This window comes from Brachypodium distachyon, chromosome 2 (genome assembly GCF_000005505.3).
Source record: "Brachypodium distachyon strain Bd21 chromosome 2, Brachypodium_distachyon_v3.0, whole genome shotgun sequence".
In the NCBI taxonomy this organism is placed as follows: Eukaryota; Viridiplantae; Streptophyta; class Magnoliopsida; order Poales; family Poaceae; genus Brachypodium; species Brachypodium distachyon.
This window is the reverse complement of record NC_016132.3, coordinates 14,605,404-14,622,018: the sequence shown is the minus strand read 5'-3', so window position 1 is coordinate 14,622,018 and position 16,615 is coordinate 14,605,404. Positions and strand designations below refer to the sequence as shown.

Below are 16,615 nucleotides of genomic sequence, written 5' to 3'. Positions count from 1 at the left end.
TGGTGGATGGAGACGTCGCAGATGCTGTTCGTGACTTTTTCCTTTTGTGCAGGATGGGGATGCCTGGACCCACGTGGCAGTGCGTCAGAAGGGAGTACAGAGTACGTGACGGGTCTTTGCCGTCGTGATGGGATGGATGGTCCCGATGTAGCCCCGAATGAACCAGTGACACGTGCTGTTCAGGTCAACTTTAATACGAATAAATAAAAATTATGATACTAGCAGCATGTAAATGTGGAATCACATAAAACTTTTGAGAAAACGATTGACGTTTTCAATAGCACAAATACCTTGATCACCGTATTAATCAAGGTGTACCGAATTACGTTTCGCATATCTTCGATAGTTTGTGCCGGAGCAGTTTGTAAGAAAAATTGTCCATGTAACCACCAACGATGCATCTATATCGAATAGTTTGTCAATTTGCTCACATGTCCCTGCAAAAAAAAATTGCACGCGTGCAATGCCCCCTTGAAAAACTCAAACTCAATCAGATACAGTTTTTATGATTCATGAAGTTAACGCATGACTTGTAAACTTTTTTTGGAATACAACCGAGCGGATGTATCATACATTGAAGAAAAATACCGCGAAGCAGTACAACGCCATGGGTGGAAATACTACTCACTCAAACCTCCTCTCACTTCCACTCGACTATACCTTCCAAAGGATGAACGCTTGAATAAGCCCACACTATGCCGCAGAGACCCCTCCGTCACAATCCTCTGAAGAGTGATCGTAGCATCCACCTGTGCACCATTGAAGACCTCATCGATTCGTTAGGAATGATCTCACCTAATAACGATTAGCATTAATTAGCCAGTCGCTAATCACGCCAATAATTACGAAATTAGCCATAAAACATGCCTTAGCCTGTCGTTGATCATGCCGCTAATTAAGCAATTAGCCATCAACGTGCGATGATCGGAAGCAGAATCTCGGCGATTCGAGATCGGCCTTGAACCCACAACACCAATATAAAGGGAACACCCACGGGTTCATTCCCAACGTTCCACTGAAATACTACCCAATCACTTAGCGGCGCTGGAGGGCAACCCAAGGACCGATCCCCGTCCAGGTCAGTGTCGGTGGCGCCCCGAGGGTCACCGCTACCCTGCACGAACACCTACGTCAACAACAACATCTCCCACGACGACATCAGAGGCGTTCGTGGCTGTTCCAACCAATGGTTAGTTTATTTCCGCGTCTGTGATCGTGTTTTAGACTAATGTTATAAGATCATGTCATTAGTTTCAATCTAAGCATGTTCAGTTTAGTCTAACACGTTCTGGTGCTTCCAGATCGATCATCAAACCAAGATAATACCAGTTGACAAATCGTATCTATCATTTTGCACCACAGGACGGCTAGTCCACCACTCAGCATGAGCACTCGACACCAATGGATCTGGAAAGTGCCAAACCGAAAGCACCGAAGCCCAAACCTGACGAGCCACCACGCAATTGAGCAGGAGGTGGTTGATCGTCTCCGGAATCTGATCGCATAGAGGGCACCTCGTAGGATGCAGCAAGCCCCCTCTTAGCCAAACGATCTGCCGTCCAACAACGCTTCTAGAGGACTAACCAAGCTTGCATAGCTTACAATCTGAGGTCTATGGGTCAGTTAAAAGCACATGAACAATGCTGTTTGGAAAAGCCAACTCTACCGATATTCACACGCCCATAGGCCATAGCGTATGGTGTACTTTTTTAGCCACGAGGAATTGAAGCAAAATTACGGGGTACAAAATTCAGGCCCTTCATCGCGTCAGAAGCTCAATAGTACCACCTTCCATCCGGCTACACATTTATCTGAAAATAAGTCAACAGTACGGTGCGCACAAGCAGATACAAGAACAGACCTTATCAAAGTTCGCCATTCGGCACCGGAATTAGATTACACAACTTGTCCGACCACTGTATCATTTACAAGAAACGGAACAAGGAAAACCGAACAACCGAACCCAATTTCGCAATCAATCAATCAATCAATCAAACAAATCAGTGCTGCGAGAGCGGGAAGCCGATGCCATGGCGGGTGGTCGGGAACGCGACGAACAACATGCTGCCCACGACCCCGATCGCTATGGGCAGCACGGTGAGCACCTGCCGGGCGTCCTGGGACGGCACGGGGCAGAAGCAGCCCACCACGTTCTGATCGAACAGCGCCACGGCCGCGAACACCATGACGGACACCACGGCGTGCACCAGGTCCAGGAACCTGACCCTGTACTTGGCCGCCTGGGATGCCTCGAGCGGCGCTCCGCCGTCGATCACCCAGAGGCCCCTGAGAGTCGCGAACCCGTACCGCACGGCGCCGTTGTTCCCCGTTTGCTTGTCGTCGCGGAAGCTGTCGGTGAAGCTGAGCACGAAGCAGGACAGCGCGCAGAGGGAGACCAGGGCGCCGGCCATGGCGCGGTTGGAGGGGAGGCAGTCGCCCTGGTTGGTTACTAACGGGGAGAGGAGCTGGAAGGCGAGCACGGTGCCCGTTGGGAGGAGCGTTGCCAGGTGCGCCGTGCTTTGGTATGTTTGGCTGATCGCTTTCTGCATCGGGCTCATCCCGGTCCCGCCGTCGTCCGCCGATCGCTTCACCAGGAGAGGCTGGCGCTCCTCTTCCTCGACGTGCACCCCGTGCTCTTGCGGTTGCGGCTGCGGCTGCTCCTCCACCACCTCGCTCCGTGGCGTCGCCATTGCCGCAGCCGGGTCTTGCGTTACGCTTCGCCGAAGAAGAATGTTGCCTCTGGAAGAATCGGGATGAAAAAAGCTGGTGGAATCTTAATGATGTGTGGTGCATGCAATGCGGATTTGCAGAACGGGAAGGGGATTTTAAAGGGAGTTCTTACGGGGAGAGCACGGCGCGTCGTGACGACATGGATCGGGCGTGCCGTGGCGGTTTTTGGTCGGCGAGCAAGCACGTACGTAGGACGCACCTGCACTTGGCTTGCAAGAAACAAGAACCTTAAAACCGAAACAAAGCCAGCCACCCCGGGGGGGGATGGAGTCTTTCCCGTTGCTTGCAAGACAGACGGACCGAAACGCGGGACGGGAGCCTTGCCGATTCAAGGCTTTGGGTTGCTTCGCGGCCTACTCCAGCCACGTACGTACGCCTCGACACGGCCAGAGCTAATTAAGCTGAGGCACTACTGGTCGTGTTAAAAAAGGAAAAGAGATTAGGCACTGTTGTTGAGTAACGCAAGGGGCAATTAATGGCGCCTGTTATTGAGTTTGGAGTCCGGTCTTTTGTTATTGTGTTCTTGTGTGCGTGAAAGAAAGGATTTGGCACGATGCGTATTAGGCAACGAGACCTTTTTTGGGGATGGATGATTAAGACGTGGGTACGTGTCGTCGTGTGCAAGAGAGTGCGCCCTTATCTACGTGCGCGCGACTACGGCGCTGCCCAGTGGGGCCGGCCAGCAACGACTCGACGATGTGCTAGGGAAACAGTTCGGCGTCTCGACCGGCACGGCACGGCACGGCGAGCAAATTAATCAAGCATTCACGTATTCTGGGTCCGGTCATGCTGCTCATCGATCGTCTTGGCAAACACAATGTTGAACACTACAAATTAGATGGCACATCTTGTACGTGGCAGCCACAAATTAGATGGCACAGAATCTTGCAAACACAATGTTGAACGCTACAGGAAAATCTATGGTGTGCAGAGTTAATACTATTACATAATGCTATGGAGGACACAGCTAGTTGGCCACAACATGCTTCTCATACAAGGCGACGATGTCCTTCTTGTTGGGATTCTTCAACTGTAGCAGCTGGGCACCAAACCCATGCTTCGTGAGCTCCTGCTTCAGTTTCAGCACAGTGAACTTGGTGTAGTCTTCAGTCTCCGTCTCCTCGACCTGCTGGCTCCCGTTGTTAGTATCTTCTCCGATAAATACAGACCCGCCATCCTCCGTGTGATGCTTAAACGGGCTTGTAGTGCTTTTTGTTCTTTTTCTCCGCCTCCCATTGTTGTCATCGTCGATATCCATATCATGGACAGACTCGGTACCTTCACCCCTTAAGCGCCGTGAATATGAGGCCTTAACCTTGCTGTCAAGTGCGGTTTCATTGAGCCGAACTGATGTCAGCTCCTGCTGGAGCATATCAAGCTTGCCTTGAGTTGCTTGCAGCTGCAATGACAGGGCCTCAGCCCTCTTATTGGCTTCAGCGCAAGCTTCACGTTCCGTTTCCAGTAGATGCTCAAGCACTTGAACTGTGCTGGATCTTTGCTGATTATTCTGTTCTAACATCTCCCCGATCTGTTTTTCCCTCTCATCAACCCTTTCATCAAGCATCGTGACCTTGGACAATGCATCCAACTCAGACTGATGAAGTCGCTCCATTTCTTCCACCATCTTATTCTTCTCCCTCTCTAGACTCTCAACCTGTCTCTCCATTCTTTCTATTAACGCAAGTCTCTCCATTGCTAGTCGCTGTGCTTCGCCCTTATCTCTCTGGGCAGCAGCAGCTTCTACACGAGCTAAGTCGGCTAATTCTACTGCACGTTTAGCCTCCCTTTCAGCTTCTTTGCACCTCCTGTCTGTCTCATCGAACCTTTTGCACTCTGATAAAAACTTTTCTTGAAGATGGTTTTTTTCTTGTTCCAGAATCTTCACTTCCTTCTCACGTGACTGAGCTTCAGTTTTGATAGACTCCAAGTTCTCAGTCAATAATCTAATCTGTTCCTTCAGAGTCACCGAATCTGACTCATAATTCTTCACCTTTGCTTCAGCAACCTGAATTTAGTTCATTGCAGACATGAGAGGTTAGATCACATCACCTACAAGAAATTTGTATTGTACTGAAATGGAGAGAAGGAGGGAAATGGTTACCTCAAGCCTTGAGATCAGGCTTGTAGCATGGACTTCAGTTTGGTTAATTTTTGTGCTGAGTCTGGCTATTTCTTCATCCTGTTGAAGAAACAGAAACAGCAAATGTAAGCAAACCAGGCACCTGTAAGACTTGAGGTAAACAACTGTAAACAGCTACAATTGGACAAGAGAAAGCATTACCTTCTCAGACAGTTGGCTAGCAAGTTCTGCCCTTAAAGCATCTTCCCTTTCTTGCACCTTCTTATTTGTGCGTTCCTGTGCTACAGCAGCTCTCTGAAGAGCTGTTTTGGCCTCACTGGAAGCATATTCGCATTTACGTTTCCACTCGGATGCTTCCTCTTGAGCAGACTCAGCCTGCTCACGCACAGCAGATAATCTCCCCTCACTGATATTCGCCCTAGACTCCAACGAAGCAATTTGGGATCTTAACTTGCTTTCCTCTTCTTTCTGCTGTAAAATGCTATTATCGTATTTACTCTTCCAATCAACAGATTCTCGTTTTGCATGTTCAAGAGCAGAAGACAAGCTCAAACAGCGTTCTTCCAACTTACTACCCTTGTTCTGAAGTTCAGCCAGTCGAGCAGAGTAATCCTTTGAAATTTTCTGCTTATCATTAATAGACTCCTCGTATCGCTTTAAATACTCTGCTCTGTGCCCCTCACTTGCCTCGAGTTGCTTCCTAAGCAATGCTAACTTATCGTCGCTTGAATTGCATTTCAATCTCAGGGATTTCCTTTCAGCATCTATATGCTCCAACTGTTTTCTGAAAAGTTCCAGCACGGGACCCGCTAAACTGCAGTGATTGACAGAAAATGAAATTTAGTTCCAAGTCACAGATATAAGGAAAATGGAGGGAAATGGTTAAGATGTTCAAATATTTCCTAACAGTGTCAGTACAAGATTTAATATCATGCCGACAAAATGAACAGCATAAATTCATAAGTTCCATGTCACCAAATTGATCAAGTTCACTGCACACATTTTATGGTATGTTACTGTCATCGTGTCACAAAGACACAGACAAACACTAAGAGGGAAGAGGTGTTTACCACTGCTGCAGAAACGTAGCTAGCTTTGTCCATTTCTTCGGCCCATAAGAAGTTGACTCGTACTCCGTGGCGAGGCCATCAAGGAGCTGCATTATATAAAACATGGAATATGTTTGTGCATCATTAAATTTTGAGCTAAAATGGAAAGAGCATTCCAATGATTTGCATGATTACATCCGTGGAAATGTTTAAAATAGTCTCACCCTGACTACATCATCCAATTTTGAATCAGGACGGCTACATGCTGCCCGTACTTTTGACTCCATGTTCTGTATTCTATTTGTACATTGCAAATCAGCCTCCAGATAAGTATTCCTTTTGTAATCCTGCATTCATATTAGTACGGTTAAGCTTTCTGGCAAACTTCTGCACTGATGTATTTTAACAATTAGCAGGCATTGGAAGATGGAACATCAAAGAGAAAGACAAACAATAGCAGACATGTTCAATTAAAGTAGAAGAGGAGCAGCAAAGTCACCTCAAAAATCTTTCTCAGAGAAGTTTGTAGAAGCTTTTCAAATTTCGAACGAGCTGAACCAGCACCAACAGCAGAGGCATTAAAAACATTAATAGCCTTATTCACTGCAGCTTCATGTGCTTCTCTCAAAGCATCCTGACAAAATGAAAGGATCAGAACCTTCCAGTAAAGCGGAAGAACACAATGCATCTTGTTTATTAGAAATACCTACCTCTTCTACTGACTTTTTCTGGTTGAATGAAGACCTGTAAGTATCCAGAGCAGAATCATATGCCCTACGACATTCTGTTTCCTCCACACTCTGCACAACATAAATTATCAGTTAACTTCCTCCCTAACAAAACCAGATACCTAAACTGCAATTGAATAGTAAAAAGCGACACAACAACTACAAAACTAAGCTAATGGTTGTAGTTGCTCACCGAACCACTCATGTCACTTAATATCCTCATGTGTGTGTCTCTGTTGTTTAAATTAATAGTTTAGTTATTTGTCAAACTGTTTCAGAAATTCATTCTCTCATATTTTATCTTGCTTCCTTACAGTAAGCATACTTAAGGTGCGCAATTAACTGACAATACTGCACCTAGAACATCATAGCCACCTAAGAATATTAAGTATAACAAAACCTAGGGCATATAAATCAACCATCATTTGCTCCAAAGATTACCTGCTACAAAGGAGCACTGCAAATGGTTAAACTAAAATGGACACAAAAACTTGAGAGTGCAATTCAAATGATCATACTGCAGATTAGGTCAGTTTCTCGATAGCATTATAGGAATTAATCTACAAGAAACACTAAGACTTGGATGCGCAATACATATAAAAAGATCAAAACAATATGTATATTGTGATTTTGTAATGATATTATCAATCCAGACATACCTGCCATGAGGAAGATATTGTCGGGACTGCACCAGTATTAATGGCATCAAGAAATGATTGTGTCAATCCAGCAAGGATGGGGCCAGTCATGGTACTAGCTCCAAGTTGTTTGGGTCTTGTTCGATCAAACACAAATTTTGTGAAAGCATCCAAACCAGATTTGAACTCTGGACGAAAGGTATTCAGCTGCAAACAGGGAGACAAACTAAGCATGCACAAAGAAATCAAAATAAATAGTAAAGAAATGAGAACCTTTATCAACGTCAACCATTTAAACTAATGGACCATAGTGAACATGCAATATGATTCTAACGTGTAGAAAACTAAAAGAGAACATGTAGAACATTCATTTACTATTTAGTTCATGCTAGTTAATGTTGTGAGATCTTCAAAGGACTTTCCAACATTAATTTTTTACTCTAAAGCCACAATAAGCACTCAATAATCTGCATGGGTATTTGTGCACACACGGCTTGACAAAAATGTGATTCTATCTCAACAGTATGATATAAATAAATTCAACTTCTTGTGCACATGCCAATAGTAGCAGGTTCTCCATTGCAGTTGAACAGAACAATACTTACATCAAGTTGGTCAAGGCGCTGGAGATCTTTCTCATTGTTCACCGGTCGCACAAGTGTAAAGCATTCCCTGTCTGGAAAAAGAGCACGGATTGACTCCCGTATCTCCAGAGATGTTAAAAAGAAGATAAATCAGTATCTTTAAGATATGTTACAAGAAGATACAGCGCAATAACATGTGTGCTAGTTACTTCAGCAGAATTGCATTTGAAAAAAACTTTGAACCCATACCGCGTTCTTAGCTGATACATCTCTTCCTCCACCTTGAACAGACCTGAGCGCAAGTTCAAGATAATCTCGTGGTGTAATTTTTCTGTTGTCTTCTGCCAGGTCCAGGTAGAAGTCCTGCAGGTAGCAAACAAGGATGTCAGTGATTATAAAAGAGGTACAACATGAATTGCAGGTCATGGTTAAACATCAGAGATCTTTGATAGTGAACGATTAAATTAAAATACAATTGAAGCAGAATGCAAACAGCTTTTTTAGGACAAAATAAACCCAATATCTTACCCTCAACAACCAAACAAAGACTGGTGAGAAGTGACCAAGTTCAGACGCAGTGGACCTTCCACCTGAGGCCCTAACGCGTATATGCTTTGTCATTTCTGTGACCAGTGAAAGACGATCGATTGAGGCTTCATCTATCCCTCCCATCTGGAGGAAGCAACAAGGTTTCAACACATCAGAGTATGCATGGAAAAAGACCAAACCAGTTTATTGATCGACATCATCAATATTACTCAGGATATGAAAAGCTCTTCAACATAGCGGAACAATGCTCGGTCATTCATAAAGAAATATACCTGGTTGTATATGAACATGCTTGATAATAGAACAGCTAGTGAAAATATCTGGATACTATAGGTGCCCTGTCAAAAAGGAAATAGTGAACATGAGACAACAGAACAGAAAGCAGAAGGAAATATATATGGTAGTGCACAAAAGCAAGCAAGCAGCCATGAAAAAATCATCAGGAAAAAATTGAGTATTAAAGTCCATGCTTTCTAATTGTAGTTTGGAGTAATATTTGTTTATACTAGCACCGAACTGTATTAACATCTAATTGTATTAAATCGCAAGAATATTTTTTCCTGGATGGTTTCTCATTGGAGTTCCATCAGAGTAGGTTAAATAGAATACAGAAAACTTACTATTGATGCAAAAAAAACGCACACTGTGTGTACACTTTTGCTATATACTAGTATTAACATGGAATAACTTAGAATAGATAGAATTGGCATGAGAAATTTGCATATCCCTCAAGTCATTGTCATGATCTTGTCAATAAAGGAAATACTGGAAGTAGAAAATCTTTTGACCATCTCATCATCACAATTTAACTACTGATGCAAATAAACAATGAAAAATATCAAGTACTATCATTTAGCAGACGATGAGATTGTCCTTATCGGAAATATGGATCAAGTTTAAGGAAAAGCTACACAACATACCGTTTGGTCGTAAGCATCAATTCCTTCAGTGTCCAACAAGACAAGATTGTATTCAGTTCCATCAAGACCAGTTCTCTTCAAAGGTGCACTCCACATCCAAAGTCCCTTGGTGCAAGGTCGATGTGTTGATGCAACTTGAAAACCACTGCTTCGGCCTAGAAGCTACATACAGAGGTCATAATTTATTGTTTGGTGACAAAATGGAGAACAGGGTAGAAAAGCATGAAGCAAACAAATATCATTTCGCCAAAAAGAAACAAAGGTACAATAGCAAAATGAAGTTACAACTCAAGCTCCAATGACCCAAGCATCCAAGAAAAAATAATATTCTAGCGTTATCTCATTATCTGATGGATTAGCAGGATAATGATTTTGATATGCGGCTCATCTGACAGAACTGATTGAATTAGTGTGAAGACTTTTGATTCAGTACACGGTACACATGATCAGATGTATACCAGTGTCACATAATCTTGAGATTTAATAATCAAACATGTCAGGCTGTTCTCTGCAGTAGAGGTATAGAAGTATTCTACCACTCAAAATCATGTGGCTATGGGCTTATGGCCAGATGCACCTAGCAGCAAGTGCCAATGCATTAGAAAGATGACATGAACACTGTGTCTAAATTTCACGACATTATTTTGATTAACTTTTGCAGTGTTCTTATCCAGTGAGCAGCAACTGTGCTTGTTTTACCAGTTTCATAGTTCCATTATCCCAACAGATATGTGAGGCTCCTTGACATCCTATTCAGATAGTTATCAGAAGATCACAACCTTGCATCCAAAGCTTATCCCTAAATGATGGTAGCTAAACTGAGAACTGCATAACCTAGCTTAGCACTCAGCTAAACATCACCATGTATTTACCAGTTTCATAGTTCCATTATCCCAACAGATAGGTGAGGCTCCTTGACATCCTATTCAGATAGTTATCAGAAGATCACAACCTTGCATCCAAAGCTTATCCCTAAATGATGGTAGCTAAACTGAGAACTGCATAACCTAGCTTAGCACTCAGCTAAACATCACCATGTATTCTCCAATCCATATCAATGCAGTACACACGAAACTTCTCAAAATTGAAGGCACTGTTTCTAAGGCCAGGCGGTGGTTGCGAATTTTATATGCGCACCTGAAGCAACCAACGGTTGGACCTAAGCACAGTACGCAATTTATGCGTCTTTTTACTATGGAATCCTCGCAATGAACACAAATCCTCTAAACGTATGGACGCGAGTAGTATTCAGCCTTAGACACCCATGTCGGTAAATCCGATAAAAAAAAAAACCTGACGAGCGCATGCTCCAATTCAGCAGTAACTAAACCCTAGAATCTTAAATCCAACCAAACCGCGAGTTGCTAAATCCATCCCATGATCTTCCAAACATTCTCACGCTAGGGCCAAACACACCGATCTACCAACCAGCATAAGCAGCGCCTAAACCTTAGGCGCACATTTGGTGCGCCCAGCCTAAACGCTCCTCCACCACCACCAACAACAACAAAAGGGCAAGCGCGCGTTTCGTACCTGGTTGAGCACGAAGCTCTTCCCCTGGCGCGCGCGGCCGCAGACGGAGACGACCCCGACGGGGCCCTTGACGAGCTGCAGCGCCGCGACCGCCTCCGGGTCCATCACGAACTTGCCCTTCTCGTCGCAGTAGGCCAGCCGCAGCGGCCGCCCCAGGCCAGCGCCGCCGTTCCCGGAGGGCGCTACGGCGGGGGGCGCGGACACGGAGGCGCCATCCTCGGCGGGGGCGCTGGGGCTCCCGCGCAGGCCCAGCCTCTGGAGCATCGCGTGGTTCGGCCGCCGACGGCAGGGGCTTTTTTCTCTCGCCTCGCGCGACTCCTTTTCAAAAAGGAAGAGAATGCGAGAGATGCAACCGTGCGACAAGGAAGGTTTCAGGGTTAAGCGACGAGGAGGCCACGCGGTTGGGTTCGAGTCGACTCTGCGTTGGAAGCGACGTGGCGGTTGGCTTTTGGGGTTTGGATGCCTTGCTTTGCCCGCTGTCGTGCTGGACTTGGGTTGGGTATTTCTGACGAAGATGCAGGTTCTGATGAGAAAGTACATGGTCAAGGTATGAGTTGACATTCATGAAGAGGCAGGTATATCTTTTATATTTGGTATTTCCGAAACCTGTACTTTTCATTTTTGGTATTCAGAAACAGAAGTTGCTCACGATCGAGTATCGAAATTCATTGATCTCATAGGTTCCACATTACCTCGAGCCCATTCTGACTTGAGAGGACATGTCAATCTCTCTTGCCTCCGTTTTCTTGCTTTAATTTGTTCAGTAAATATTATACAATTTGTTATCTTTAGTAGACATTGCAAGGTAAATCTAATTTATGGTTCATGGTAAGACTGCTTTCTCCAGATAAGACATTGAAAGGTAAATCTTTACATTGAACTAAACCTGCTTCCTTGGTGGGGAGTTATAATCTTTCTCATTCCTTTTTATTTGTGTCATTAAAGGAAGCGATCGATTCAACACTTCTTGAAACATCCAATGATGTAATTTAAGTTTCCCACCTTTTGAAGTGGACAAAGTACCTTTGCATGCATATGTCAACAAGCGTATCGAGTTCAAGCCCCATGATCTGATTTTGGCGTTGAAAAACTTATTTCTTCACATCGGGTTGAGATGATGTGCAACAATTTTATGACTGGAGCAACTTTGCTGATTTGATGAAAGCCACATTTATCAGTATTTTTTCTGAACAAGTATAGTAAGTGTTTTTAGGTAAATTACTCCAGTGTCAACTTTATAAGGGCCCCACTTTCTATAGGCTCATAAGCTAGGTGTGTTTCAAGCGGCATGCAAAACTGGGACAGATCTATGACAGGCTTGATGAAATCCCAATGCTATATTTGTGCCCATTTGTGTGTTTTCTACAGCTTTCTCTATGTTTTTTTGTTTCCTAAGCATATATGCAAGGTTTATAAGAATATATGCATTGTATATGTTCAATTTTTCTTTTCATTTTAAACTCTGTTTGCTGGGTTCTGTTTGTGCAGGTTAGTGTCCTCTCAATCTTGTAGTTCTATTGGTGTCAAATGAGGGGGGTTTGATTGATATTGATTAGATTTTTTTGCTTGTGAAATGGATAGACATGATAGAGAATCTCACTTATATCTTTTTTGACGCGGAAATCTCACTTATATATTGATTGTTGCCATCTTGATGCATCATTGCGCAAAAAGTTCCTACTTGCTTGAAAGGATACACTCTTCACAGCACATGTGAAGTAGAATTTCATTATATTTAAATGCATTTAGCAAAAAGTTCCATTGTCGATTTGAAGTAAAGTTTACAAGAATCAATATATCCAATTTTATGTCTTCTCATGAATGTGACAGAAATGTAAAAAAGGAGATAATATACCTGAGTGGATATACCAGGTCACCTGGATTAAGGCAGTGTATATTCCAACTTTTGAAATTTTAATAAACAAAAATGTTTGAATGTTTCTATGTTCTTTCTATATGACAATTGGGAGATGGTGATGCTAACACCAGCTATTTCCATTTCCACGAGGGTGCTCGTCGGAGGCACAATTTTATTGCGCAACTCCATCATGCGGGTCAGGATTTGGTCGATCAGGATCGCCTTGAGGAGGCGATCACTTCCTTTTTTTGAGGAAGTCTTGGACTCCCCCGAGGAGAGGTCGTGCACTCTAGATTTTGAGTTCCTTCAAGTTCCACGTCTGGATTTGAGTGTTTTGGAGGAACCTTTCTCGGAGGAGGAGATTTGGGCTGCCATCAGGGCCATGCCTCGTAACCGCGCCCCCGGCCCCGACGGCTTCACCGGCCTATTCTTCTCCTCCTGTTGGCCCATTATCAAGGACGATGTGGTCGAGCTCTTCCGATGGCTCCATCGGGGTGGGCGCGCAGGCTTCCACAACCTTAACCGTGCGCTCCTCTCTCTCATCCCCAAGAAGAACTGTCATACGGAGGTTCGGGACTTCAGGCCCATTAGCTTTGTCCATGGCATTGCCAAATTGGTACCCAAGGTGTTGTCTCTTCGCCTAGCACCTCTTCTGCCGTCCTTGGTCTCTCCCAACCAGTGCGCCTTCATTCGTGGTCGTGCCATTCATGACAACTTCATGTTGGTGAAGCAATTGGCGAGGTCGTTGCACATCTCTCGACAGCCTGCGGTGCTTTTTAAGTTGGACATTGCACGGGCTTTTGACTCCGTTTCTTGGGCCTTTTTGCTGGATCTCCTTCGGCATCTTGGCTTTGGTCGTATGTGGTGCGACTTGATCTATTTGTTGCTTTCCACCTCAAGCACTCAGATTATCATTAATGGTCGTCTAAGCCGTGAGGTTGTGCATCGTCGAGGCCTGCGTCAAGGCGACCCTCTGTTTTCGATGCTTTTTGTTGTGGTGATGGATGCCTTCAACAGCGTCTTCCTTGCGGCGTCGCGCGAGCGGCTTCTTTCCCAATTTCGGGGGGTCCCCCCGGGTTGTCAGGCTTCTTTCTATGCCGATGACATGGTCGTTTTCATCAAGCCCAAGGTTGAGGACTGCACCATCTTGTTGGACCTTCTTGAGCTTTTTGGAAAAGCTTCGGGACTCCGTACGAACATCCTAAAAAGCTCGGCCACCCCGATTTGCTGCTCCACCGAGGAGACTCAGGTCGTTCTTCATTATCTTGCTTGCCCTGTGCATGAGTTCCCCATCCTCTATTTGGGAGCTCCTCTCTCCATCTCCAAGCTCTGTCGCCAAGACTTTCAGCACATCTTGGACAAGATTGATCGTAAGTTGGCGGGTTGGCATGCTGGGATGCTGTCGAGAGGGGGTCGGCTTGTCCTTGTCAAGTCGGTCCTTTCGGCTATTCCGGTGCACACTCTCTTGGCCATTGACACGCCCAGTTGGTTTGGCGATGCCATTAATAAGAAGCAGCGGAGCTTTTTTTGGAAAGGTTGGACGGATGCCCAGCGGGGTCACTGTGCCGTGGCTTGGGCCAAGGTTTGCCTCCCGATCCGTTTGCGGGGTCTGGGGGTGAGGGACGCCAATCTGGTGAGTACCGCCCTTCAGCTTTGTTGGCCTTGGTTACAGCGCTCTGAGGTCGAGAAACCTTGGGCCTCCTTTCGCATCCGTTTCAGTTCACGGATTCTTGCTCTATTTCGTGAGGCTTGCTATTCGGTTGTCAGAAATGGTCGCTCCACACTGTTCTGGTCGGATAACTGGATGGATGGGAAATCAGTTGAGTTTCTTGCTCCGGTTGTCTTCGCGGCCGTTGGCCGGAGGATCACCCGTACTTGTTCTGTTGCGGATGCTCTTGCTGGGAGTGCTTGGATTAGGGACATCTCGTGTCCCCTGAATGCCCAAGGCATGGTCGAATTTCTTCAGCTCGTGGGCACCTTGGAGGCCGTGGTTCTTATTCCGGGCCAGGAGGATGTTCTCCCCTGGAGATGGTCGTCCTCTGGTGTCTACTCCGCCAAATCGGCATACCTTCATTTCTTTGAGGAACGCCCGACTTTCCCACCTTGGTCGCACATTTGGCGCTGTTGGACACCGTTGAAATGCCAGATTTGGCTTTGGCTTGCATGTGCCAACCGCTGCTGGACGGCGGACCGGCTGGAACGCCGACATCTCCCCTTCAACGCGCGCTGCCCGTTGTGTGATCAGGCGCCAGAAACCATGACTCATCTTCTCATGGACTATGCCTTCACGAAGTCGGTTCTTCACGAGGTGTTGTCCAGGCCTGGGGCTCTTTGTTGTCTCCCACTCCCCTCGGAGGACCTTGTTGAGTGGCTCTCGGCCGGGGCTAGACGGCTCCAAGGCAAGGTGTAGGCTGTTCGGTCGCTCATCAACCTCTCCCTCTGGTGGATTTGGAAGCTTCGGAATGCCTGCATCTTTAAGGGGGCCAACCCGACGGTTGCTTGGCTTGTCGAAGACATCTTAGCGGAGGCGGACTTGTGGCGTCCCGCCGGTGCGCGTGGCCTTAGCCAGCTTGGCTGTCTCCCTCTTCATGCTCGTCCCCCCGATGTTGGGTCTCTCCCTCTGAAAGGGCATTTCCTCCCTAAGTGTTTTGGTGTTAATGACAAGATTACACATGGACTAACCGTGGGTTCGAGTGTTTCAAATTTGAGATCAAATGGCACAAGACGGTTCGTTGCCCTCAAAAAGGAAAGAAGTATAGCGGTGTTTAGCGGCTTTTAATTATATTGAGTCGTAGGAACTCCGTACTATAAAGAGGGAGTCCACATGGGAAGGTAATGGGTGAATCAACTTCACGTACACAAATCTACCATATTTGCACCCACATAAAGTCTACCCAAAGTGAGAGAGAGTACAGACATTTCAGAAAATCATTTCCAGTGCACCCAACTCTCCAGGCACCAGAACTTCCGGCCCAACCTCCGGGTGAACCTCCGGGTGCTCTCTGTTACCCTGACTGGAATATGCGGAACTTCCTCCTGATCGCCAGAACTTCCAGCTAACCGGAGCTTGCAGGGGTGCAACCGGAACTTCCACCCGTCACTGCGCGAAATACACATAACGGTCAGATTTCGAGGCCACTTAAAGGGGCTTCGTCCCCAACGGGTTTATGGACCTAAGCACAGCCAAGAACAGCCCCTCTCTCACCCCAAGAACACAAGAGCTTAATTTCCCTTGATCTCCCTCTCTAGCCCCCCCCCCCCCCCTTTGATTCATGTTTTGAGGATTGGAGGAGAAGATCAAGATCTAGGGTTTCACCAAGTTAAAAAGTTTATTTCCCTTGTTTTATTTGTGGATTTTGTTACCCTTGGGATTTTGGGATCCCTAACCGGAAGGTGTCTCTTCAAGGCCTCCATTCTTGTGAGGAGGTGCTTGAGGATTCGGAAAGGAGCCTCCAATTAACTTGTGGAGTTGTGCCCTTCTTCTTGTTTGTAAGGGTTCGACGTTCGCCCTCAAGGAAGCCACTAGTGGAACTTACCTCATCTTTGTGGTGTTGTGAGAGCTCATCCCACCTTTGTGGTGTGGTGAGTTGGAGAATTGAGTGAGCCTTTGTGGCGCATCTACCTTTGTGGTAGAGCACTCCTCCAAACGGAGACGTACACACCGACCCCAATAGGTGGAACTCCGGTGAAATCTTCGTCTCCCCGTGTGGTATCATTCTTGCCCCTTTACTTACTCGCAAAGCTTAATTGTTTATCTTGTGCTTCGTCTATCAAGCAAATTTCAATTGATTATCTATTGCTTGTGCTCGTGCTTCGGCTATTGCATCATACTATGGGTGTTCATCATTTAGACGTTTTAGTGAACCCATGTATTGATGCTTGTATCCCATAAAAGTCAAAATTAAAATTAAAATTTGTTAGTATTCTATTCCCCCCCCCCCCCCTC

At 45.7% G+C, this 16,615-nt stretch overlaps 2 protein-coding genes across 2 annotated transcripts; both read right to left on the bottom strand.

Annotated features, from left to right (window-relative positions):
• Window positions 1-1,770: 1,770 nt before the first annotated feature.
• On the bottom strand, window positions 1,771-2,931 carry LOC100824681 (protein DMP6). Its single transcript, XM_003567857.4, has one exon. The coding sequence runs from the start codon at window positions 2,688-2,690 to the stop codon at window positions 2,001-2,003; it is 690 nt and encodes a 229-aa protein (XP_003567905.1). The 5' UTR covers window positions 2,691-2,931; the 3' UTR covers window positions 1,771-2,000.
• Window positions 2,932-3,505: 574 nt separating this feature from the next.
• LOC100834701 (guanylate-binding protein 2) lies at window positions 3,506-11,134 on the bottom strand. Its single transcript, XM_003565871.4, has 14 exons — window positions 10,812-11,134; window positions 9,279-9,440; window positions 8,631-8,696; window positions 8,338-8,481; window positions 8,059-8,172; window positions 7,831-7,932; window positions 7,247-7,432; window positions 6,570-6,659; window positions 6,359-6,493; window positions 6,084-6,206; window positions 5,881-5,966; window positions 5,012-5,624; window positions 4,832-4,909; window positions 3,506-4,735 (listed from the first exon to the last, which is right to left on the bottom strand). The coding sequence occupies exons 1-14, from the start codon at window positions 11,073-11,075 to the stop codon at window positions 3,698-3,700; spliced, it is 3,201 nt and encodes a 1,066-aa protein (XP_003565919.1). The 5' UTR covers window positions 11,076-11,134; the 3' UTR covers window positions 3,506-3,697.
• Between the last annotated feature and the right edge of the window lie 5,481 nt (window positions 11,135-16,615).